Source organism: Fulmarus glacialis, unplaced genomic scaffold (assembly GCF_000690835.1).
Source record: "Fulmarus glacialis isolate BGI_N327 unplaced genomic scaffold, ASM69083v1 scaffold35435, whole genome shotgun sequence".
Taxonomy (NCBI): Eukaryota; Metazoa; Chordata; class Aves; order Procellariiformes; family Procellariidae; genus Fulmarus; species Fulmarus glacialis.
This window is the reverse complement of record NW_009211704.1, coordinates 1-25,659: the sequence shown is the minus strand read 5'-3', so window position 1 is coordinate 25,659 and position 25,659 is coordinate 1. Positions and strand designations below refer to the sequence as shown.

The following is a 25,659-nucleotide window of genomic DNA, read 5'->3' as shown; positions in this document are numbered from 1 at the left end:
CCGCCAGCCGCGGGGGTGGGCTCCGGTGTGCGGAGCCGGGGCAGCTGCCCTGCCGAGGCGAGGGGTAAGTGAGCATCCCTCGCCAAGAAACCTTTCCCGAGCGAAAGGCGACGCAGAGCTGCCGTTTCGTTTCTTTGCTGGCGAAGGGAAGCAAAGAAGGTGGAGCTCAGAGTAAACCCCAATGGCCATTTTAGGGCAAAGAGATTTCTAGGATGGCTTTTCATGTGTCTTTCATGTTGTGGCCTAGGAATTTCCTTCAGGACATCAGAGGAGTCTCCTGATTGTGCCCAGCAAGAGTACTCTGAGCTGAGGGGCGGCAGTGCAGGCAGCCTGAGCACAGCTGAGCAGGTACGCCTGTCTCCTTGGCTATTGCCAGCGCAGGGTGCCGAAAAGGAAGGTTCACTATCAACAAAACTGTTCTCTGGGTGAGTTGAACTAAGCAGTGTATTTAAAGCCCAGCATTTCAAAAGTCAGGTGAGCAAGCCAGTTGATTTAAAAGATCAGAGGAGCAGATCATTTCTCATCTTTCTGGCTTCTCTTGATATGAAATAGTTAATTTGATGGAGCACCCAAATGCAATTCTGCACTCTGTGTCAGCCCCTGTTTCAAATCTGAAGTCTTTGCAAGGCTTTGCAGTGGAAAGACAAGGCAATTCTTGAGGTATTGAAATAGCAAGGTGTATCCATGGAAACCCAGAAATCTGCTTTACCTGGGTACAGCTGGGCTCTGTTGCTTGGGAGAGCCCTGGGTTGGGGTCGTACAGGGTAGGGACTGGCCTGTGCTCCCACCGACTGCAAGGGGAGGCGAGCGTGGTCAGCACTGCTCAGCGTTCACAGAATTGCCCTGATAGCAAGCGCGAGAGTGCAATAGGAAGCTGCCGCTGAACAGGCAGGAAAAATGCTTTTATAATTGCCGTGAAATTCCAGCATAAGGTTGACAGTTCATTTGCGCAGGAGTAGGTCTCTCGTGCTGATTCACTTTCATTATGTAACGAGGCTGAAAGCCCCTTTCCATTCACATCCTCTCCAAAATAGCTGTGCTGTGCACGTATGGACAGCTGGCACGTTCCTGAATGGACCAGAATAAAATGCCTTTTATTCTACCTAACTTAACTGTTCATGGAGTTTACAAATATTTTTTTGGCTAACAGCACGCATGAGTTTATGGATACAAGCGAAAGGAGAAAGGGTAAGTAAATAATAACCAGCATTATGGCACAAACAATGGGAAGCCCACACTGTTTCTTGCTGTAATCAGAAATGAACCTGCAAAGAACTGGAAAAGTATCAGAGAAACCTAAATGGTACATTCCTTACATTTCAAAGCTTCACTCATGGCACAAGAAATTTGTTCAGGGTTTGTACAAGGCCCAGGCAGTGCCTCGGTCCCATGAGCCTTGTGAGTGGTCTGTTGTGGGGTGGGTGTCTCGCACACTGCATGTTACTAGGTCTTGCTACAAACGCCTTTGATCTTCTGCTGTAGGGGGGTCCTTAGCATGGTCTGGGACTGAGGCAATGCAGATCTCTACCCACGTTCATCAGAGTGTGGCAGCGTCAGAGTTTGCAAAGACCCCAAGGAGGGTTTATGACAGGATCTCATTCTTCAGAAAGTTTTTGTTAAGTTATGCTCTTGCTTAGCCCCCACAGGCCGGGGGCTGATGACAACCCTACTTCTTGTCCACTCCACCCTCACAGCAAGGAGGCAGCTCTCCTTCAAACAATCACTTCTTTCAGTCCAGCACTCCCAAGGGGGGGTCATCCTTTTTACTACACCTGTCATCAGATGAGCTCAGTGTCTTCTTAAATATATCTTTCCCCAGTTGGACATGCCTTGCCAGAAGAGGAGTAAGAACTGTGTCCAGCTCAGTCAGCTAATCCCCCTCCCCATGGAAGGATTTGGGTAAGATGATTTCATGAAGACCTGCCTGGGATGCTATAATTAATTCTGACCGCATCAGTCTATGGTTTGTACATCTATCAGAGGTGTGTATGTGATGGTGCGCTGGCAAATTCCGTCTGGACTTCGTGTTTTCAAACAGCCTCTGAAGACAACATAGTCCCTTATGTGAGTTAGGATGTATTTCAGTTTGGGTCTACAACATGAGATCTGAGAGATATTTTAGATGAACAATTTCAAAGGTTTTCAGCAAATGCAATGATTTATTTATTATTATTTCTTCTCAAAATATTAGAAATACTATTAAAATACAAGAGCAGAAAGTAATACAAATGAATTGGAAAAATATTGCTAACTATAGGTATGTATTTTGGGATTCATTTTGATCATACGCAGTGTTCACAATGCAGCCATAATCTTGCTCGTATACTCTGTCACCCAATACATCCCCGGACTGTTTCAAAGGAGAGTCCCTTGATTTCACAGCTATATCCATCTTTCTTTTCCTTCTGTACAATGGAAAAAAAAAAGAACAACCATTTTTAATTTCTATTCTTAGCTGTAGAGAGAGGTCAAATAACGGTGTGAGCATGAATGAAGTCAGATTTTGGAGAAGCCCAAGTTTTGTGATAGTGATGCATATGCCCTGTGTAAAGCAAATGGCATGTGTTCATTTCTGCAGAAAAAGCTAAGTTTTCCCTCACATTCCTCAAATGAGATCCTGAATGCTGTGGTTCATTTCTGGTCCTGCAGGTATGTGACTAATATGAATTTTAAGGTTTACAGGTGCTAAAAGGGGTGTATGTGTCTTGACTCTGCTGAACGTAGCAAAGCTGGGAAAACCTTACCTGTACAGGTACACTGTAGAGGAGATGAGAATGACGATAACAACTATGCCTGCCACAACTCCAATGACAATGACAATTGTGTGGTCCTCAGGATCTTCTGTGGGAGGGTCTTCAGCAGAAGAAGAAATAAGAGCCCGTCAGTGAAAGCTAACCATACTGTGAACAGAAATTTTTTTCTCAACCCTTGCCTGTCTCCTTGGTTTATACTGTGCTCTCTGATGAATGTGGCTCTACAGAGCCCTGCTGTCATGCCTTCTGGCACCTCTCCACTGGGGGATCTGACCTCCTCTTTCTGCTTGGATGACCACAGGCTCTCACCCACTGGGTTACTAATTTACAGCATAGAAATGAAGAGCAAGCTCAGCCTTCTCCCTAATGACACCCATTTTTGAAAGTGGTGCGTGTAATGCAGACAGTGAAATCCAAAATAGTTTTATTACCTATCTTTTCAACCTCACAGCTTGGTCCTGTGTACAGTTCTGAACATTCACAGTAGAAGCGGAGAGAAGTACTGTTGGTAGTTTCAGAGCAAACTCCATCATTCTTACAAGGATTTGGCATACATGGTCCACCTAGCATAAAAAAAGGAGAAACACTTCAGACTCTCAGATAATCCAACCCTCAGAGAACTGTTCTTGCTTAGATTACACTGACTCCTAATGCGGGACATCGCCTGTATTTTAAGGCACATTACTTGTACTTTACAACAGGAATAAGGGAAAGAAACACTGTTTCTACAGTGAAACATCAGAGCAAGATCCCCGGTATGCTTTTCTTCTGTACACACTCTGAACTATGTCCAACCCAGTGATGTTCTATAAGCAGTAAGTTGAGACTTCTTAGCATCAAAGCCAGTGTGACAGTGGTTGACTTACTCCTGTAGCATCCACGACTGTAGTTTGAAATGCCACAGATTTCATCAGATCCACACACTATGTTAGAGCAGGAGACAGTGGAGCTTTCTGTGCACTGGCATCTCTGAGAGCAATCATCAGTGGTGAATATTTCTCCAATCTGGAAGACAGCAGTTAAATGTTAAAAAAAATAAATAAAATCAGCCAGGAAAACCATGAATGGAGCACTGGGGCCCCATGCTACTCTCTCTGATGCCTTTGTTGATGAATGGCAACAGGGCAGATTTTTTTTTAGTAGTTTGTACAAAAAAGAAAGCAAGCAGATTACTAATCCAGCTCTTTGAAACTCAAGGATGGCCCAAGAAAGAAGGCAAAAGAAGAGTTTGGGGTATGAGGTCCTAGCCCCAGGTGCGGTACATGTGCAACCAACACTATCTAACTGTTGCTGGAGATAAGAGAGAGTGGCAGATGCATCTCATCATGCCTCCAAGGCAATGTGGAAATGCTATGTGCCATTTTTCTGGCAAGTGCCACCTGTTCATAGTAAGCGTCTCCCTCCTCCCATAAACAATTCTTACTGGCTTAGGCCTTTTCTGTACCGAATCTCTAGTGTTAAAACAGAAATCTATGAGATTGTGAAGCTGTTCTATCCTGCAGTGACAACGGAGGATTCTCTGTATTCCTCAGAATCCAGCCTCGCTTGGGGCTCTCTTCATGTCATCGCCAACTCTACAGACTCTCAACCCTGTCTAAACCACTCTTCTCTGAGCAGAGAGGGACCACAGTGACTGACAGAATTTCTCTGTAACTGGTGTGTTGTAAACTTTAGAGCCTATGAGGCTATTATTTAGTGTAATAAAGGTGAAGAATTAACACGGAGGTCAGAGTGTAATCATATACTTTCTCCAAGTGTCTGCCTTGAGTATTCTGGCAGGCAGAGTTTCAGAGGCAGACCAAGTGATCTACTCTCTCTTCCCTTCCTCCAGAGACCAGAATTTTATTAAACAATTGCTTTTTGTTTCTAATGCAAAATTACATGCTGAGGAGAACAAGGAGATTGTAAAAGTAATTAGCAGAAGAAAATATTGTTTGGTGCTGTGGGAGCTGACTGATCCACAGAGAGACTGTACCTCATAATATTTGTTAAGGTATGTGCAGCCACATTGTTTGTAAGGCACGCAGTCAAAACCACTAAGAACATAGCCAGGGAGACATTCACAGCCTTCAACACAAGGTGATTCGCACTCAGAGGGGCTGGTCAAGTCGTTGCAGGATGCTGGACATGCAGACATGCATGGGTTGTAGTTGCTGTTTGCAGGACATGATATACCTGTAAAAATAAGGAGAATCCAGTTACAGCAAGTTGCTGTGCATTACTTACTTACACAATGCCCTTTGAGATCCAGAGGACGTTACCATTTCGTAGGAGGCAATATGATGAACACACATATATAGAGATGTGCATACATATATAATAGTACTGAAGTTGTGAGTAAAGCACTCCAAAGTCAGGAAATGCATTGTCAAAGCTATTTGTATGCTGTGCTCTCATTGCTGGTGTTCACTGATCCCAAATAACTTCTCACACATTTAGGGGAGCCATCCCTGCAAGTACCAGAGCTGTTTCACAACTCTGGGAACTGTGTTTCACCAGGAATACAACGTCATCTAGCCATGGGTGACGCAGGGGAAGCGTGGTTTGATGAATCTCCCAACTTGAAAAAAAAAAATTAGGAAAAAAAGTTTTGAGATTATTGTAAGTTTTATTTCAGCACTTTTTAGTCTGAAAGATTTGGATTTTTCAGCTGAATCTTTTTTATCTTGAAATTTCACAGGCAAAAAAGAGAAATTAGTATATTTTGTAGATTTAAAAAGAGATTGAAATTAAATGTTTTTCCTTCAGATTTGTGGCTTGTGATGGTCTCCAAAATTTTAACTTTTTTGCCCAGTTGGGAATGGGAACATTTTTTTTTCTTACAAAACTTCTGACAACAGGGGAGCTGACAGCTCTGCTTTCCTAAGTAGCTTTCTAAGCTGGGGTCTAAATGTGAAAGTCAGCATAGGACACAGAAGAGAGGCCAGAAGAGCAAGTGTGCATGCTAAACTGTGAACAGTGATTGAAGCGTGAATCAACATGCTTTACTCCCTGAGAAGGTTTGATATATGGTGTGTCTAGGAAAAGCCTCAAATCTCAGATTTTGAGAGTCCTTTAGGCAGAAAAACGTGCTTTCTGGTTTTTCCTGTGCTTACCACAAACTGTCTGTTGCCTCCAGCTTTCCATACTGACTCCTTGCTGCTGACAAGCCAGCACGTATTCCTCCAGACTGCGACATAAGGTAGCATCCTCATCTCCTTCCACACACATATCAAACAGGCAGCTCCTATGTGCAACATGAGAAAGTGTTCATTCCCCATACCTTTGTTATTGTTTATTTTCAGCTGCTTCTCTGCTTGACTCTGAGTTAGTTCCATTTCCCTGTACCCGGCTGATGGGAAAACAGAGGAATAAAAAAGAAAACCCAGCCACATGATTGGGAAGATCAGGTCATTTGTTGTGCAGCTGCTGTTAACATGCAAAGTATTCATATATGAGCAAGCAATAAACAGGTACCTGACTGCTTGTCACAGTAAGTCATTCTTTGCTATCTGCTTCTGTTTTGGGCTAGCATGGCTGCATCTTGCTTATAGAGCACTTTTTAGTGCTGCTAAGTCTTATAGCTGGACTACACACTTCTTTCAATACATGGGTGCCCTCCCCATGTCCATATACCTTGAATATTGACACAGGATTCTATTTTACCCAGTGTTTGTTTGCCAGTGCTACCTTCTCAGCTTGGTCATTATCTGAATATCCATGGCTTGATTTTCAGAGGCATTGAGATCTGAGATGAATGGGATCTGCAAGTATGCAGCACCTCAGAAAAATCAGGCAACCACTAAGAAGGTAGAACAGGCTGCCCAACCAAATTCTAGTGAGGAGAAAAGTAGGCTTATGTTAAGAATCAGGATATATATATTGAAGCCAGTCATCCAGTTTATTTGGCTTAAGATACCTTCACATTCTTCTCACAGCTAAGAGGGACTTTGAGGTGGGCATTCTCTATCCTTAAACATTAGGTACAACTATATGACAAAACTGGCAGCTACTTGGCAATTTTGTCACTGATGATGGATGAATGATGAATGTGGGGATGAATCAACAGGTTACATACAGCTCAAAATCAGGTGTGTAGGAATTGTGTATGTAGGAGGCCAGAGCAGCCTTGAAACACAGCAGAGGGAACTTTCTTGAAGATACCGGGTTAGTTACTCTTCACTAATCTGTTTTTTGCACTTCTCCATGAAAGATTCAAGAAGTGTCACTGACAGCTTCAGCCTTTGTGGCTATAGCATGAAGGCTAGATTTTATGAAGCTAGAATTGCTAAAAGGAAACCAATAGGGTCAGGTACTAAATTCTCACTGAACGTGGATGAGAACTGTAAGCACACTGGAAATCCCAGCCTGCAGGTATAATGCTTAACACTGCTGCTTTATCTGGGTAGGAAAAGAGGAAAGCTACTTTCTAGAGCTAACAGAAAAGTGAAACTCTAAATAGATGGAAAGACACATCGTCACAACTATTTAAAAATAAATAAGGAGATTTAAATATATCAGTAATGGAATCACTGGGCCCAGTTCTCCAAAGACACTTACTATCCTCAGGTCCTGTTAATACCCTGGAGACTGAAGATGCAAAGTTCTTGTCAGAAACTAGCACCAAAATGATTTAGCAAATGGGGAGAACAACAGTCTGCAGTAGACACTTACGTGAAATAGAAATCTGGTGAGACTGTAGAATGACACTTCACAAAAGGACCGTTCGAGTCAATCAGGATTTGACATCTCGAAGTTCTGTTTTCTTGCCCCAGCTGATTTTCGTTGCAGCCTTGGAAGAGCCCTGGATCTGGTTCCTCCTCAGACTCATCTTTTGAGTTGACATCTCGTCTGTAAATGAAGTCATTATGAAACCATCAGTACTCTGTACATCCAGTATTCATGGTACTACTCTCTAAGTAACACCCTAAGAGTACTTCTGCCTTGTGGTGTAAGTGTAAGCTTATTTCTCTCTCATGATTTATCCTGAATGGGAAGGAGATAGATAAAGAAAATCAAAGATGTACTAGAACACTTCCTACCATCTCAGAGATTTATGGGTATTTAAATCAAAAGGGATATCTGTAATTATCTCTTTGGAAATTCTGCATGACACAGGCTTCATCCAATGCCTGCTTCATCCAATGCCTCCTTCATCTAATCTATTCAATAAAACTTGAACATTAGTCAGAATGATGCAGCTGGAATAGGCCACTATTTCTTGGACATATACTTACTTTCACTGAACAACTGGCTGCATGCCTGAAGTGCCAGAATTCTCCTGTAAGCATAGCCTCCAGAGCCCCATTATACTCACCGCTAGCCTACGTACTGCTTTCTACTATTCTGGCAGACAAGTTTTTGCAGCCAAATTATATCCTGACAGCTAATAAAATTCCGTTTACTTGCTGAAAAAGTTCTGTGTTCGTGGCTAAGCAACCTTCAAAGGTCTTTCAAAGCAAATTGAGAAGGAAGGAAGGAAGGAAGGAAGGAAACTTCCTTCCCTACCTGTTTCAATGTTCTGTATGGACTAATTATCACAGAATTTGCCTGACCACAAATATCATGCTCATTTATACTGAAAAGAATGTCCTTACTTTTTGTGTACTGGCAGAAAACACCAGATAGCCATGAAAGTAAGGAAATCAGACTCCTCAAGAACCTCTTCTTGAGGAATTTGTGAATTCATCTTGATTGATTTCAAAGCTACCTTCATGTTCCAGAGGGAGGGATGACACTGAACCAGGATTTGCCCTCCCTCAGGCCCATCCAGCACAACATGATGTATTTGTCTTTGCCAGGAACCCTGTGCCCTAGCAGTTGTAATGGCTGTGACTCCAAAGAGGGATACTGAACTGGAGTAATGTGGTAATAGTTCAGGCCTCTCTTGGCTAGATAGAAGGGCACTGATAGTTCACCTTAGTGATGAGCAGGAAAAGTCCCTACACACAGACCAAGGGAAGAAGAAAGACCAGAAATAAGACAGTGTAGTTATTCCTGCATATTAACTATGGCTTCACTCACTTCCAGTGGCTGTGCTTGCCATGGATATTAAGTAGAAAATTAAGTACCTGAGATGAGAGGTTGTTCTTTTCAGAGGAACTTTCCAGCTCTCACCAAATACATTCACGTTCCTCACCCAAACACCGTCTGGCTTTCTGAAGTCATTTCTATATCTCCCATCAAAGTTACCACACAAGCCTTCCACTCTGTTTCTATAGGTGTTGGCCAGCTTTATATCTAGGGAAGTTCAGAAGAAAAAAAAAAAATCATTACACAGAAACTTTTTCTTCTGAGTGTATGGAAGAGGTGGAAAGCAGTGTCAAGTACCACATTTCATGATTCAGCTTGGAGTTGGTAATGTCGTATGGGCTTCATACGTAGGATATGAACACAGCCCTGAACATACATGTTCATACATATGTTCACAGGACTGCTTGAGCTCTGCAACATGGATCATGAAAAAAGTAGGTTTTTGCAGCCCATAAGGTGTTATATAACATGACGTCACCACCTGAGTGCTTTTAGTGCATACTGCTTACTGCTTTGCAACAAACTGAATGCAGCACCCACTTTTTGCCCTTCATTTACAATCCACTTGCTTGATGAGAAACAGAACTCCTATAAAACAGACCTTTTCTTTCTACAGTTGGAATTTTAGGGTTTGGAACGATGGTCATGTGTATAAATGGCTGGCACTTTCACCATACACTCAGAAATAACATGGCTATATTCTGTCATAAATCAGGAGTAACTCTGCTTTGAACAGAGGAGGCAATGTGTTCAACTTACATGAGTGAGTTGTGTGTATGTGATATGAGAGTCCTGCTGAGAAACACTAAAGAAAGGGATTATCTGGAATAGGCTTGAGAAGAAGCATGTAGATGCACTCACAGCTGTATAGCTTGAGGACCTCAGTCCTATGACTGGGTTAAGCTGGCAGAGGCAGATCCAGACTTCACCCCATCATCCTGATCAGCGATTTTAAGTGATTTGCGTTCATTTTTATCACTCAGGCCTTACTTAACATGAAAAAAGGTAGAACAGTCTGACTCCACATCTCATTTCTCCTAAGTTCAGGTGTATCCAGTTAAAGAAATGCCAGTTTTATGGATTTTCTGGTTCCTGGGAAACACTTTTTGTTTTAATTTTCTGGAAGTTCATATCACAAAGGGCCATAGGCTCAAAGGGTGAAGGTTTCTAATTTTGCCTTGGGTTTAGACTTCCTTTGGAATGAGAACATTTTTTGAGACAGTGCATAAATATTCCTGCACATTGTCTTAGTATCACTTACCTGCATTTTGATTGCCATCAAAGCTCAGGTATAAGCCAAAATCTGTCTCCAGGTAAATTCTTGTTGTCCTCTGATATATACGAATACCTTCATGAGGACGAGCAGGGGGTCTCACCCTCACACCATCCAACTAACAGGGAAAGAATAAGTTAAAAATAATAATATATAGGCCGAATTAAAATCTGGCTTCAGTACAGGTCAATGCTACAAATGAACACTCCTCTTCTCTGGTTTTATGATAAATACATTAGATAATTTAATTGGGTAAAAAACTCAGTATTCAATTTTTTAAAGTTAACAAAATCATGTATTGAGGAAAGTGATCTGTATATAGTATTTTCATATCATTCTAAGAGATTTCTATTATTGAGATAAAATTGTATATATGAGCTATGTATACTCTTACACACCAATAAAGGGGAAGGAAACGAAGTTTTCCTAGCATAATTCACACTTTTCCCTACTACTGATAAAAATTTGTATGGCTCTATTGTAAGTCTTGGGATATTTGGTGTTTTATTCTTAAATCTCTCTTTATTTATATATTTGTTTGAAGTAAAATTATATCCTTCATAGCTATAGAGAAAAAAGGCTCGACACAACTGAAAATCACATTTGTGGTTACCCCATAGCACTGCTGTAATAATACAGCTAGATTTAATACTTAAATTCTTCAAAACAGACATTTGTTACTCAACGGTGTTTTACTCCAAGGGAGGGCCTTTCTCTGTGCTCTGCAGTCAGTGAGAGACTTACCACAAGCTCCTTTTTCTGCCTGAATCTCACCGTGTGGTTGTAAACATTGACAAGAATCTCTTTCAAGTAAGTAATGTATCGCCTTCGACGAAGAGGATAGTTCATGCCTTCAATGCTGAACTGCGTCAGAGTATCAGGTAGGTCAGGGATGGTCTGAGCCAGAATGTATGTATATTTCCCTTGAAAGTGGTGCACCAGACTGTCGAAGGTCCTGTAGTGTGGGTCGCCCATGATCCGGCATTTCCCAAAACCTAAAGGGGAAGAGCTTCATTACTCTCTAGTCTGAATGTGAACGTGCCAGATTCCATGCACAGATCAGTTTAAAATAAGTTAGATAAAAATGATTGCTGCTGGCATGCAGGCCTCTTAAAGTAAAGATGGGTGCTCAGGCACCCTAGTGAATAGGCACTCAAATGGAGAGATGGCCAGAGAAACTCATTCCTCTGCTGAGCACTAGTGTGAGCCAACTGAACTGAAGCAGAACATTAGGGTTTATCGGCTTTATAGAGACTAAATTGTGCACAGTGGTCCCCTGCAGAGGAATGACCCCGCCACACAGCGTGGCTTGCAGTGGGCTCTTAGAGATGTCGGTTTCATAATCCTCAGCAATGTGTTGCTACAAAATTATTGGAACATGAAAAGTAATGTCTAATTTTGGCTGGCTCACTGCTGTCACACTGATTTCTTCTGAGGTTACTAAATTGATCATTGGTTTCACCAGACCTAACAATCAGATGCAGCAACTATCATCTAAGTATTCTACTTGACCATTGAGCACAGAGCAAACCATCATCCCAGAAGCAAGGCTCTCCTTAAGACTGCTGGGGTGCCTCTGCTGTGGTATTTTGCCAAAATGGAGCAGGGGGAAGCTGGCTTTGCATTATGCTCTTGTACTGATCATCAATACAGTAAGACGTATGCCATACTATTCTTCAAAATTGAAGTGTAGGGTCACTAGGCAACAAGCTCTTTCTTAGACAATCCAATTTACCTAGAGATTATGGGATTAACTTTGCTTAACCAAAGCAACTATTGAACGAAAAGCACCAAGTTCTCTGGCCTATTACGTATCTGTTCAGATCTGCTCTGTCCTGCTTTGCCTTTTTTTTTTTCTGTTCTCAAATCAACATGCAATGGAAAAAACAGGATCATTGCCAAAGGATTCACAGACATATCTAAGTTTTGGTTTTGGCAGATGCAGTGCAAATCTTTTTTCTTTTTTTTATTTAAACTAGTCAGACTGAACTATCAAATTTATAGATGTAAGTAAATTTTCAAACTCTTGTTCCACTTTCCTCTACAAATTCTTTGTCTTCTACTGGAACTTTCTATTCTGAGAACTGAGGCCTTTTTGTGTTCAATAATGTGTCGTCGATAGCGCTGTCAGAGCTGCCTACTTTCCCTGTGGAAAAGACTGGAAGTGCCGTGGAAGAAAGAATGGACCCACATCCTTTCTCCTTCCCCAGACCTCATGGAGCACCAAGTGAAGACCCGCCTGCACATACCTGTTGGATTGCACTTGTGTTTTCCATTATTGATCACGCAGGTTTCTTTAGAATCACAGCTATAGCTCTTACACTTGATGACACCGTTCTTCTGACACTGGCATCTTTTGGTGCAGTGTGGAGTTATCCAGGTCTCCCCAGCCTGGACACAAGTTGTGTTAATAATATGTTATCAAGGTGCTCAGCTTTGCAATGCAATAAAAGTTCAATAGCAAAGGGTGTGGGGGCTGGCTAGGTTCAACCTGTCCAGTTGGCGATTCCACAACTGCTCAATCCAGGTGTAGTCTCACCAAGAGCCTGGGAGGGGGGATCCCAGTCCATTTATCTTATTGCCTTTGATATGAGAATTTGAACACAAAACAGGACTAGGACAGACTGCCTGAATAACTGATCAATTGACTAGTTTCATATATGCCTCAGGTGTGAAGTACCAAGCTCCTGCATCTTCTAATACCTGAGCCTGCAGATTTTACTAATCAGATGAAAGGTATTTAAGAGGTAGACCCTGAAGATTTCTCTCTCTCTCTCATTCAAATGGACAGGAGACCAACTTTGTACAAGTTTTGCAGCCAGAGATTTGCTCCACAGACAAACTACTTACACTGTAGTAATTGTTGTCATCATCCCTGCAGCCACAATTGCTCAGAGGTACACACTTGCCATTACTGAGCACATAATTATTATCACACTCACAGCCCTCTGTGCACTCTTCTGTCTTCTCACAAAGGGAAGAGGCAAAAATGTCATTGCATGTTGATGGGCAGGTGGAGACACAGTGTGTGTAATGGCTGTGGGGTGGACAGGGCAATGCTGTGTGGGTGAAGAGAATAGAACCAGCGTTATTAAATATATTTAGAAAGTGCACTGCAAACACATGTGCCTGCCTAAAAGCTACAACTTCACCTATAAAATGGTGGCATAGAATTGCCTTTTAATAGCTAATTTTGATCATTAGCCAGTTTTGATTTTTTATATTTTATTTAGAAAACCAACAAAACCAAAACAGAGAACCCTCTCTGGAGCTGCTGATTCAATTCTATTATTACAGGTATGCCTGAACTGGTGGCATCTAGCGCTAGATTATTCAAATTCAGTATTCCAGTTCAGCTGCAAATGCCTCTTTGGGCACTGCTAGAAATGAGAATCTTTAGGGCAAATTCCTTAGAATGTTCAACCCTCCAGTGATGCAAAACAGGTGTGTATTTAGCTTAACCACAGGCATAAACACATGCAAGAGCAATAGATATGCATTGTCAGACTGAAGATTCATCTAGCTCTATACCCTGACAATTACTAGAGATGCATAAGGGGACAGTTCAAGAAACAGGGTAGCAGGACAAAGAGTTTGTTTGTCCAGTATTTTCCTCCACTCGTGGCAAGGAGGCAACTAGGAATTTCTGATGGACCTATTCAACATTCATCTGGCTTGTTTTTTAACCAGTTAATTGTTTTGTCCTCCACAACATTATGTGATAATTAATTCCACAATGTAATACTAAATTGTGAAAAAACAACAAAAAGAAACCCACTGTGTAATCTTTACTCATTTTTACATAATTTGTTTGTAGCTTTGTTGAATGGGTGGAGTGGGACACATACACTGAAAATTAATCCAAGAATGTGGCCCTTAATAAGCAACTGGCCAAATTGCCAGTTTTTTCAAAACACAGTGAATGGCATTGAGCCCTGTGTCCTAACACAGTATCCCACTTTGTTTCAGTCTTCTGGTTATATTATTTCTCCATTTTAGGCTCATTGCAATATCTCATGGCACTCATTTGGCTACTAAAGCCATTGTAACTCCACATTACTGTCCATAACTTGTCTAATCCTGAGTTATCATTGGGTTTAGCTCACCTGAACACAGTTCAGTGCAACATGTCATAAAATCATAATAATAGAATTACATAATAATATATAATAATAATAGAATTACATTTTGTGAGAATTTGGGTTTAATTTTCTTTCACATAACTTGTTCACCTAATACTGCTAATTTGTTTTCATGCTATCAGCCATCCAAGTTTCAATTTTTTCACTTGCTTGTGCACTTACGACAGAATGTGCTATTCCTCCACTTAATGGTGATTCCGTGATTCCTGCAGGTGTCCACATAGACTTGAACTATGTCGCAGAGAGTGGACTTCATGCCATCATACTGGCACATGTCATAGATGCAGATCTGTATGAAGTCTTCAGGCTTGACTAGATTATGACATGCTTTGAATTTGTCTGATTTTAGGACATTGCACTGGCTTTCAATGACTGGTTTATTCTCAGCAGTGCAAGGAGGAACATCATCTTCTCTTAAGTCTGATAAACAACTGCATGAAAGCACAGACACAGCTGCATTTAAGTTTCAAAGGCATATGTAATATGGAGACTGAAACTGAAAAGTTTGTTTCTACTGAAAGGTATTAAACAAATAATGCTAGAGACTAGAGTCTTCTTTCTGTCTATGAGTGAAAGATTAGGCAGAAGTAGACATGCCTGGCAATCACCATGCTGTGTCTGACCCTCGTTACTCTCACTAAACTTGACCCTGACTAGAGGGCTGACTTCTCAGCTTGACCTCGGACCTGTCTCATCACTACAAACTTGTGGTGATCTGGACTCTTGGCTGACCCTGGCTTCCACCCTTGGGCCTGCCCTGCTTGCCTTGCTTGGGTAGTGTGGGATGGACCCTGGCTGGTGAGGCCACTGTTCTCTCGGCTGTGTTATCACACCTGACTCGCTGTCCCTTAGGGAGCAACTGACCCTCACTGTTCCCCAACACCATTGTCCTGCTCTAGGTGTTTTCAGTGTAAAATAAACAGAGGCTATGTCCACACTGTGGACTGCCCCAAAGCCTAATTCCCCAAGTATGTACGTAGATCAATAGAATGGCTGTAGTTTCCCTCTGGCCTGTGCAGTGGTTTCCTGTGGTGATGGCTTTTTTTTTTGAGCTTCAAATTCAAGACGAAAAAAGTCTCGTATACACTACTTATGTGTTACAAACTAGCAAACAGTGAAAACAATTGAAAGGAGACCGTTTCCTGAGGGAAGATGGAAGGTATGAAAAGAAGTTAGGTTTACCCTTCATCACTGTCTTCCTCGACTTTCCAGCTATTTCCAAACTGTGTGACACTGACGAGTGTACCATTGGGCAAGGACAGATCATCTTCACGATTATCATTGAAGTTACCACACATGCCATGTACCTGCAAATGAACAAAAACCATATTCTAAGCACAATCTGTTCTACATTAGCTTCCCCAATAACTTCTTATTCCTTGCCTATGAAATGATGACACCAAATCACCACCACCAACCAATCTTGTACCAGACATTTCAGACATACTCACTAATGTCTGACTACACCCATGGAGAAATAAAATAGAAACTGCAGTAAATCCGTAGTTCCATAAGGCTTCAAAGTGTTTAATTCTATAAGCTGGATGTAGTCCCCTAGCCAGGTCATTTTCTTTAACTACCCCCTTGAAACACAAGGAAATTGTTGTGAAGAGAAAAAAATAGAAAGGAAAAAAATAACATGTTACAATACAGCTACAAAGAAAGATGCAAAAGCAAAACACAGGAATAAAAGAAATTAAAAGTAAATGCACAAAGCAGCAATTTTGGAACAGTGCCAGATGTTTACATACTAAATCTTACCTTTGAGAAATAAGACTGTGGGAGGGTAATTTCCAGATGGTGATTGCCATCATATTTCACTATCACACCAAAGTCAGTTTCCACTACTATAAATCTGCCAATGTTTCCAATGGACACGCCTTGCAACCGGTTCTCCACTGGAGTGTAGACTCTCTCATTGTTCAACTGGAGAGACATGTCACTTGTCAGTATGGACATTCTTCCATGAAAGCTTTTCTGCTCACAATCTATATTCCTTATAGTGCTGAAGATTTCTCTACACCAGTTTTAGCTCCTTTACACTTCCACCACTGCATATTCCAACTATGGGTTGCAGGAATCTGCCTTATAGATGAGGAGAGCTGGGCAGGACTCACAGCCTGTGCCTTTAACAGGGAGCTGGAAAGATCTTTGGTAGTGAGCAAGCTCTTACCCACCCATAGGGTGGATTCCCTGCCTCCGGTACTGCCATGGATCCCCGTGCTATTCTAGACCAATACAGTATGACTTGCTTTTCCTCTGCTCTTGTTAGCTAGCTATAGGTGATTGGGTTGACAACAGCTATTGAAGTGGGGAGCCCCATTCTTTAGTTCAGGCAACAATTCTCCAGTCTGGAGGCTCTGGGCTCCATCTCCAAGATACAGCCAAGAGAACAGTAAACCCAAACCAGACGCCTTGGGAACTAGTAAGAAATTATATTTCTCCGTGATATCCAGTTAATGGAGGTGCCCACAAGTATTAAGCATATGCGTACATATTCCTTAGGAAACATGAAGATCCTTTTTCCTACAGCTACTCTAGTGAGCTAATTTTAAGATACTTCTTGCCAGAATAAAGAGCATCACCACCTACCAGGATTCCTTGGCTTTTCTGAAGGGTGATTCGTACACCATACACATCTATGTAGACCTCTTTCAGGTATGTGGCCCCTCTTAGTCCTCTGTCTTCATTCTTGCCAAGGATGGTTATAGGAATGACACTGTTGGTGTTGACAACCTCAACCAAGGTGTAGGTGCAAGTACCCACAAAAGTGTACATCATGCCATCAAAAGTGAAATAATGGGGATCTCCTGCCACTTGACATGTTGCTTGGCCTGAAGGTGAAAAAATGATCTAAGAACTTTGGACTGGATTTTACCATGGACTCAGCTGACCAAAGATGTTTGCATTAGTGCAGCAACCTAATCCTGATCATTATTATGTGGGCAAACCTTCACAGAGGTATCTCAGGTTCATGCCAATAACATTTATTTGGAAACAAGAAATTTCCAGAAAGTGTCTCCTAAATTTAATTCGCAAATTATGTACAAACTGGCAACCTGGCAGCAAATGAACCTCTTTATACTTTTCTATATGCTGTTGTAGCTATGATTTATGTGTAAATATAAAAGTAAATAAATTTGCATCTGTATATATAGATACTTAACGCACTTGCTGTCACCCGGACTCTCAGAAATGCAGTTCTCAATTATTCCCAAATTTAGAGTTTGCAGCACTGGTGATGTGGGACTTGAATTTGTATTATCAAGACAAAAAGAACCTGAGTGACCTTGCAAGCTTTTGGGCAGCATCAGTTTTTGCTGATATCCACTACAACAGAAGGGGATCTTGTGCTTGCAGGACAGATCATCATGTCTTTTCATCTCTTAGCACTGGCAGCAGTCAGTTGGGACTTCTTTGCCATCACATATGAAAAGATATTTATAATAAAGCTAGAATGAGAAGAAGGATCTAATTATGGAATTGGCATTGAGAACCGTTTTCAGGCAGGACTTACCATTGGAATGACATCCCAGCACACCATCCTTAATACTGCATTCCTCTCGGACTCCACACTCCCAGGATGTGCATACAATGGTGTTATTAGCCTTGCAGGTGCAGCGTTCAGTGCAGGGATAACTGGTGAACCAGCTTTCACCCAGCTGAGCGAAAAAAAGAGTGTAGAAATATATACTATAAGATAAATTGGAAGGTATTACCGTAAGGGACAATCAAATTATTAGTATTTGAATGTGCATGACATATGATCATTTGGGCAATTGTAGCCACACAGCTCACGGATCAAGAAGGCTGGCAAAGTGAATCTATTTTATTATATTAATGGTGTAAATAATAACTGTGTTAGTGTTATTAACATTTTTTTCTCTCGTGGTGGTAAAGAATGAGATCTCCTGTTCTTTCTTTTGTTTTTCTTTAAATGTCTGAGGTAACTTGCCTGGTGATACTGGTTTTTTTCATCAACACAACCACAGCTGCTTTCTGGCACACATTTGTCTCCACTCAAAACATAGCCTTCCTTACAGAAGCAACCTTCCACTGGTAAGGAACTGCAGGAATCAGCTGCTGAGATGTTCAAACAGGTAGAGGGGCATCTAGTACCACAGCTCTTGTAGATGCTGCCTCCAGGGCAGGGCATTGCTAGAGAGAAAAAGAAAAAATAAGATCACTCAAAAGGGCAAAATCATGATAAATGTTTTCCTGATGCTTTCGCTGTTTGCTCCTGAAAATATACAAAATTGCTGTTAGAAAACGTGACACTGGAGAGTGCTGCGTACAAAGGATTTTCTTGCCGTGAGATGGGTGGCTTTTGGTAGAGGTGGGTAAGACAGTGGGCCACCCTGCACTTCACCTCACAAAGGAAGTCAAGCATTGCAGGCTCGCTGTGAGGGTAGGTCTGATGTGATCACACAGGACTAATTGTGCGTGATTCAGTAAACCTTTTTCTGCAGGTTTAAAGACATAAAGTCACTCCATTAAGGGAATAGAAGCAGTTCTTCATGTACCAGCTGATATGGCCCCATTATTGTAGTTACTATTTGAACACCTGCCATATATTTAAAAACAGAACTAAAAATCAGACTCTGTCTTTCACTGAGACCCCTTGAGGAAAATATATTATACTGTCACACCCCTCCTGTTCATGGTAGAATTGGGCTTCTATCACTCCAAGCATGCTCCCCCAGGATTTTACACAAATCCTGAAGCATTTGTCAATTTCTGTCATCTAAAAAACCCCTAAAACCAGTTTCTGACTAGATTCTGTGATAAATCACTACATATGACTTTCATTTACTTCTGTCCCTACAGCAGAATCTCTTAGTCCTGGCAGGCAATTACAGCCAACATCTCCAGTCATCTAGTCAGAGTACCTGCCCTTTGTCAGGTTCTTAATTGAGTTTTTGTTTGAATTACTAATGGAGTACTGATGACACTTGAGAGTCAATCCTCTTAACGTAACTGAGTCTTCTCTATCACTATAATCAAGCCATAGATATTTAGGTTCTGGGCTATGGCCTCAGACTATGGAGTCTGGATGCCCATAGCTTTAATCTGATTTGGAGGGTTAGAAGCTCGTTTCTTGCTCTGTCTTCTTTTCATATATGAATTCTCTGTGCTCTGTCCTCCCAGGGCTGACTTACTGGGTGCTTTAAAGCCATTCTAAAGTCACAGTAATTCTTTTTCCAAACTGAGCAGCTCCTAGAATCTCTCAATGTTTTTTATGGTTTGGTTTCAATGCAGAGCTAGTTGTTGATCACAGAAAAAAAGGGGGAAAAAAAGGTGCAAATCTGCAGAAGGTAATACAGTGGTATTACTTGTATAATCAAAACTAGTGTAAAAGAAAAAACAGAGAAGAATTACAGTTTATTTCAGTGTGGATGACCTTTAGAGGACTTCTTTTCTCTCCAGGTGTGTACTTTGTGGATATAAAAGTCCTTTAGAAGATGTCTGGCAAGCAGAAAACTGCCCAGTGCTGCATAAAATCAGCACCAGTGGAACCCCTAGAAAGCTTTATTCTAAGAAATATGAGTTAATTATATGAAATTTCCCATAAGGTCATTCTGAAGAGAATACTTGATTTCTTTGCTTTATAGAGAAATACTTGTAAACTTCCTAGAAACAGCTATTTCTCAAAGTCTCTTTTTAAACTAGTTTTTTAACTAAAAGCCATTGATAAGCATTTGCGTATGGAGGACTACCAGGTCTGCTTACATTGAGGATGGTAGATTTTCAATGGAGCTAAGCAACAGTTATTTCCCCAATGCAGTAGCTCACATAAGATACAGTTCAATGTAATCAAACTTTTTCAAGAAACTAATAGTGAATTATTAAAACTTTAAGGATTAGACCTGCATGTATCCAAATGTTCATGAAACAAATACTGGAATGGCACTGAAACTGAAGCAGGCTCAAGACATGACAAAAGATAGACTATGCTCAAAAAGTTACATAAAATGAAACAACATGCATGAAAAGGGTAGAGGAGAATGTTTGAAGTTTAAGTCCAGAATAGATATTTATAAGTCACAACACTCACGGCAAAGAGTAGCATTCCTCCACTCTATGCATATCCCAGCATTGATACACGACTCAGCATAGGCCTGCAGCCCATAGCATAAGGATGTTGCCTGTCCACCAGTGAAACAGATGTCATAAACACAGTTTTCAAAGAAATTCTCTGGAGGCACTTTGGTATGACAATCCTTGAAGATTCCTGTGTAAATCAAGAAAGATATATAAAAGGATAGAAAAAAAATTGGGAATGATAAGATCACCACCACCATTTATTTTCTGCCACGTGTCACGGCAAATGTATTGTGAGTGCTCCAGGCTAACTTTGTTTAGTAAGTTAAACCAACACTTGAAACAGAGCATGCACAATGAGACTTGGCCCTCTGGATCAGGCTTTCTTCTTTTTGCATGATTGATACAACATAGCTTACATAAATTAAGGGTTGCTGGCTACAAAGAAACAACATTTATAAAAAAATTAAGGGTTGCTGGCTAGGAAAGCCACTAATTCTAGACAACTGCAGGAGCTGTCCAATGCAGGGAATATGTACACAATTTCAGATAAAATATCTGTAACACATGCAATCTGCCGTCTGAACTATTTCTTTTAGCAAGCAGAGTGCAAGTCACTATAAAGCAAAGAGCAACTATGGCTCCCTGCGCACATTCTCAGATAATCTTCATGGACACATTGGCACTGTCTGAATGGTTGACATATCTTGACCGAGCACCTACGAGTTTTTTGTTGGCCATTCACACTGGAGGTTTTATATGCTTCCAATGTGAGCTCAGAACAACGGACTATAGAGCAGAGACAACCCAAGCTATAAAGTGCTCCATCACATGGCTCACAGAGAACTACCAACATGCTACCTGTTGGGTCTGTGATCATGCCACATGCTGTGTTGTTCTTTGCTTCACTCTCCAGCACAGGATCACATTGCTCTTCTGTCCCACTGGAGCATCTGGGGAAAGCAAGCAAAATCATCTGTGTGTTTCACATCTCTTACTACCAGATTTTCAGTGGAAGATTGACACACAACAACCCTGCACAACAGGGTGTATTTTATTACAGTCACAAGACTTTACCCAGCTTCTTTGAAAAGCTGATGTCAGCCCTATCACTGAATAGACTCCTTTTTTGATGCCTTTTGGGCTATTCAAAGGCTTATTCTTAGCTGAAAAAAAGATCCAATCAGTTATGATTTCCAATCAGGGAACTGGACTGAAGTCCCATCCCCCCTCACACTCACAGACAGTTCCTGCTTTGGAAAACAAGACTTAAAGGACAGAAACCCTCTTCTCATTCCCTGTTTAATGTAAAGGGACAGCTCCCTACTCTAATGGGCAGTTGGAAGATGTAAAATGGTACTGGATGACAAAGCCAGTGAGTGGATGTATGTTTGATTTTATAGAGTTTGTTTAGCAAATGCCATGTGATTAAATTAATATACATACATGGTGTTATTCTCAGGCACAAGCCAGCTTTGTCCAAGATCAGTGGAACCACTTGCAATATCACCATTGGGCTTTATGTTGTCATCATTTGGATCACCATTATAATTACCTGTGAGGATAAAAAGAGATTTATGGGACACACAAAGTTGACACCTGTAGAACAAACCTAAGTTTCAGGCTGTAAAATAAACTACAATGAACTAGGGAGAGAATATATGCAACATCAATGCGTACTGGGCAAAAAGAGCTCAGTAAGAAGAGCTCAGTTGTGGTTTAGACTTTGACCACTGACAGAAGCTGCCATTCAGAGACTTGTGGACTTGAAGCAAGAAGTCTGTAAGTTCTTATGTAACTAGATCACATTGCATACAAGAAAGAATTGCTTAGTTAAAAAACACCCAACTCATTTCCTTGGATCCTACCTGTAGAATGTTGGACTAAAAATCAAATGGTATTATTTGCACCATTATATTCTTAGGTAGATTTCCTGAATGGAAAGTGTGAAAAACCCATGGAGAGATAATTGAATTAGGAAATTTCAGACGATCCAAATCAAAGAATAATCAGAAACTCACAAGACAAGGTACTCTTGTAATTTCTACAGTCCTATTTCCATCCTGAAGTACATTTCATATGATCACTTGGATTTCAGAATGTTGTTCCAACTAAACCAGCAACATGGCTGATGAAAAATTACTGGTCACTGCTAATTCCAGCGAGCTCCTTCTCTCATTAGCTACATAAGCCACCTGTCACTTATTTACTTTGCTATCCCATTGCAAAAGAATTTCTTACAGAACACAGTAAAATGTGCTCTTTGTGTCTGATCTTTCTCACAGGACTCTAAAAGACCTCTATGTTTTGTATCATATATAGCATTTAATATTTTGTGGTATTTGAATTTTGGAAAGGAAGTATGAATTTGTTTTCGTATTCATCAAGTCTGTCAGCTCAGGATTATCCATATAGGATCCTTGTCATTGCTTTGTTTTAATGTAGACACTGCCTATCTTAGCTGGAATAAAATGTAGGTAAAAATAAGCCTTAGTAGTCTAATTTTTCTTTTCTTTCTTTTTCTTTTATTTCTTCTTTTTTTTTTCTTTGATCATATAAACATGTTGCATAAATACCTCCTAAAACAGCACAGGAAAAGAGCAGCAGATAAGCTTGAGGATGTTGACAGTAGGCTATTCTGAAGATTGCTCTCTGCTGTGGAAACAGCCTCAAGTTTTTATGATTCACAAAATGAAATGGTATAGCATTCCTCACACCCAACAAAAGACAAATACATCAGAATGTAAATAACAGAAAAATGTATTTGTAGAATTCTTGAGTAGATGCATGCAAATCATTACTCTTCCTAAATTTAAACTGTAGAACTGAAGTGAGGTTCTTTATTTGGCTAAAAATGTTATTTTTAGTTATACCTCACAACATTGCAAATGGATAGCATGTTACCAGGAATTTTGTAAGTAACAGTTCTTAGAAACTGAAAAGTTCTAGCAAGTTTTCTTCACTGCTGTAAATTCTAGTCCATTTGACAAGCACTAGTTGTGTATAGAGTAAGTATGACATGCTAAGAAAAAAAGTTTAAGTAAACACCAGCCTCCACAAGTCACTGACATGACTAAGCCTATGACTTACCACAGAGGCCACAGAGCAGACCACCATAATTAGAGGGCACAGAGACTTCTGCATAGTGATTTCCATCATATCTCACCCACAGTCCAAAGTCAGTTTCCAAGAGAACATATCCACCACTGCTTTGAATAGTGATCTTCTTTTCAATAAATACAGGCAGGTTCGTTCTGCTGCCGTTCACCTGTACAGCAAGTTGTAAAAGTTAGTGTATGGCTGCTGGGACTCCTACGACTACCAGCAGCTAGAATAGATTAGTGAAAGATATGATCTTGTGTGCAAGGGAACTAGAAAGAATTAAAGAATACTTCATCTGAGCAAATTTGTTGGGCATCTCATTAAAAGAGGTACATTTAACTAATAAGAAGGGAAAGTTTGCTATAAATTCTACAGAGAAAATATTGCATTATCTGCATGTCAGTTTAAAAACATTATACATGTCCTTTAAACAAGTGTTTTCTTACATTCACTTTCTTGTTTTTCAGCAAAGAAATCTGGTTGCCATAGACTTCCACTTGCACTGACTTCACATAAGAGACTTTGGTGTTGGCTCCTCTGTGCTCATTTGTTGTGGACACATCAAAGTATGGAAGCCTCTCAGAGACGTTGCACACTTTGGAGAGGGTGTAAGTGCAATTTCCCATGAAATGATGAACTCTGTGGTCAAAAGTGTTATAATGTGGATCCCCAGAGGCACTGCAGGAAGCACGGCCTGGGAAGAAGGAAAGGCAGAATAATTCCCTTGGAATGTCTACCAGACTTCTGCAGTTGCTTTGTTTCCACTTTGTTTGTTTTACTTTGTAATTGCTGCTCAGATATAACAGTGATGGCATCAGTCAAGAACTTTCCAAAGCCAGCCCAGCCTCCTGTCTTTGGACCCATAAAGAATCTGTGCTCTTGTGTATCAGATAGCTATGCTAGAGGTTGAGGAAGAAATATAAGCAAAAAGCTTTGATATTAAAAAAAAAGCTTTGTCATTAAGACATCATTATATAAAGTGGAGCAGTGAGTTTTTAGTGTCCATGTCTGAAAGGCTATTTCTGACTAAATAGGAAGAATTTACTCAAAAACTTTACAGGGTTGGTTAGCCAGAATATACCCCTGCGCTACCAGTTGTCTGGGGTTCTGTACTCACATCAGTTATAGAACTCCTATTGAACATGGCATACACAAGATGTCCTTTACACACTTTTTAAAGATATTGAAGTTAATTAGCCAGTGATAATATGTACAAATGGAGGTACACAGTGTGTGTCCATTTGTGTGTGTAAGCTGGGTAAGGTTTTGAGTGCTAATAAGAAATTCCCATTTTCAAGAAAAAAATCCTCCCATCAAATCTTAGCAGAGTTGAGCTTGCAGGTGCTTTATGGTGTTTATCAACAACAACAAAAACTAATGAAAAAAGGTCTTTATCTCTTCTCTGTTTTTCAATGGCATGTTACAAAAATAGCTACACTTACAGCTGTGTCTACATGTCAAACTTAACTGCTTGCACACAAACTATTATTAAAACTCCAGGAACTACATACATAACAATTATAAAAAAAACGCAGAAGACTTTCAAATTGACTAGGTGAGCTAGCACTCTCTTGTACTTAACAAGCTGACACCTGTAGAAGACTTAGTGCTTAAAATTGGAGGAAGGAAGAAGTTAAAACCTATCTAAACTGACATTTTAGGGTATTTCCTAAGTATTATAACCACAATGACTCAGTCTTTTCCAGGACCATATAATTGGATTACATCCAAAATAAAAGCAAAATTTAGAAGCTAAATTAAATTTCAAAATACTACAAAAAATAACATCTGTATAACAGGTGAAAACTTGCCATAGAAAAGGGTAATTTAAATATTTATGGACATGGCAATAAAGGGTATGTGAGATAAGTATCAGGAAGCTGGTCTAGTGTTACCAAAAAACCCAACACCATGGCAAAAGACACTCAGGGCAGGACTTCCATGGTCCCTACTCAGAAAGAATCCCAGCACTGAAGGACTATCCCATCAGTGTGACTGGGAGACTAAGCAAAAGGTCTGACCCTCCAGTATAAAAACTCTGTCACTTGGCTGTGGGACCTGGAATAAGAAAATTGAGCAGTTGTGACGGGCAGTAAGACATGGGGATGGGTAATGACAGTACCTGAGCTCGGTGTGGGTCTTGGTAGTGATGGCGTCTGTGGAGGCTGCGTTGTAGTGCCTGGCGAGAGGATTGTGGGTTTTGGTGTCAATGGACCTAGCACAAGGGAGAGCTAGAGGAGATCTGCACCAACATGGCAGATCCGTTGCAGCTGGCCCACCCTTCCCAAACGCCCAATGCCGTGACCAGGGAGGCCCAGGGCAGGGAGTGCACAGA

The 25,659-nt window shown here is 40.8% G+C and overlaps 1 protein-coding gene across 1 annotated transcript; it reads right to left on the bottom strand.

Moving 5' to 3' along the window:
- Positions 1 to 2,744: 2,744 nt before the first annotated feature.
- On the bottom strand, positions 2,745 to 25,539 carry ZAN (zonadhesin; the record flags this gene model as incomplete). The annotated part of the gene is made up of 23 exons (XM_009577640.1): positions 2,745 to 2,853; positions 3,185 to 3,316; positions 3,620 to 3,758; positions 4,729 to 4,928; positions 5,849 to 5,979; positions 7,407 to 7,583; positions 8,804 to 8,972; positions 10,027 to 10,156; positions 10,783 to 11,033; positions 12,288 to 12,429; positions 12,889 to 13,097; positions 14,343 to 14,611; positions 15,363 to 15,487; positions 15,942 to 16,106; positions 16,773 to 17,014; positions 17,698 to 17,842; positions 18,136 to 18,338; positions 20,236 to 20,412; positions 21,084 to 21,175; positions 21,669 to 21,777; positions 23,313 to 23,490; positions 23,771 to 23,963; positions 25,447 to 25,539. Coding segments are annotated over 23 exons (3,780 nt in total), but the record flags the coding sequence as incomplete, so codon positions are not given.
- Positions 25,540 to 25,659: the final 120 nt, after the last annotated feature.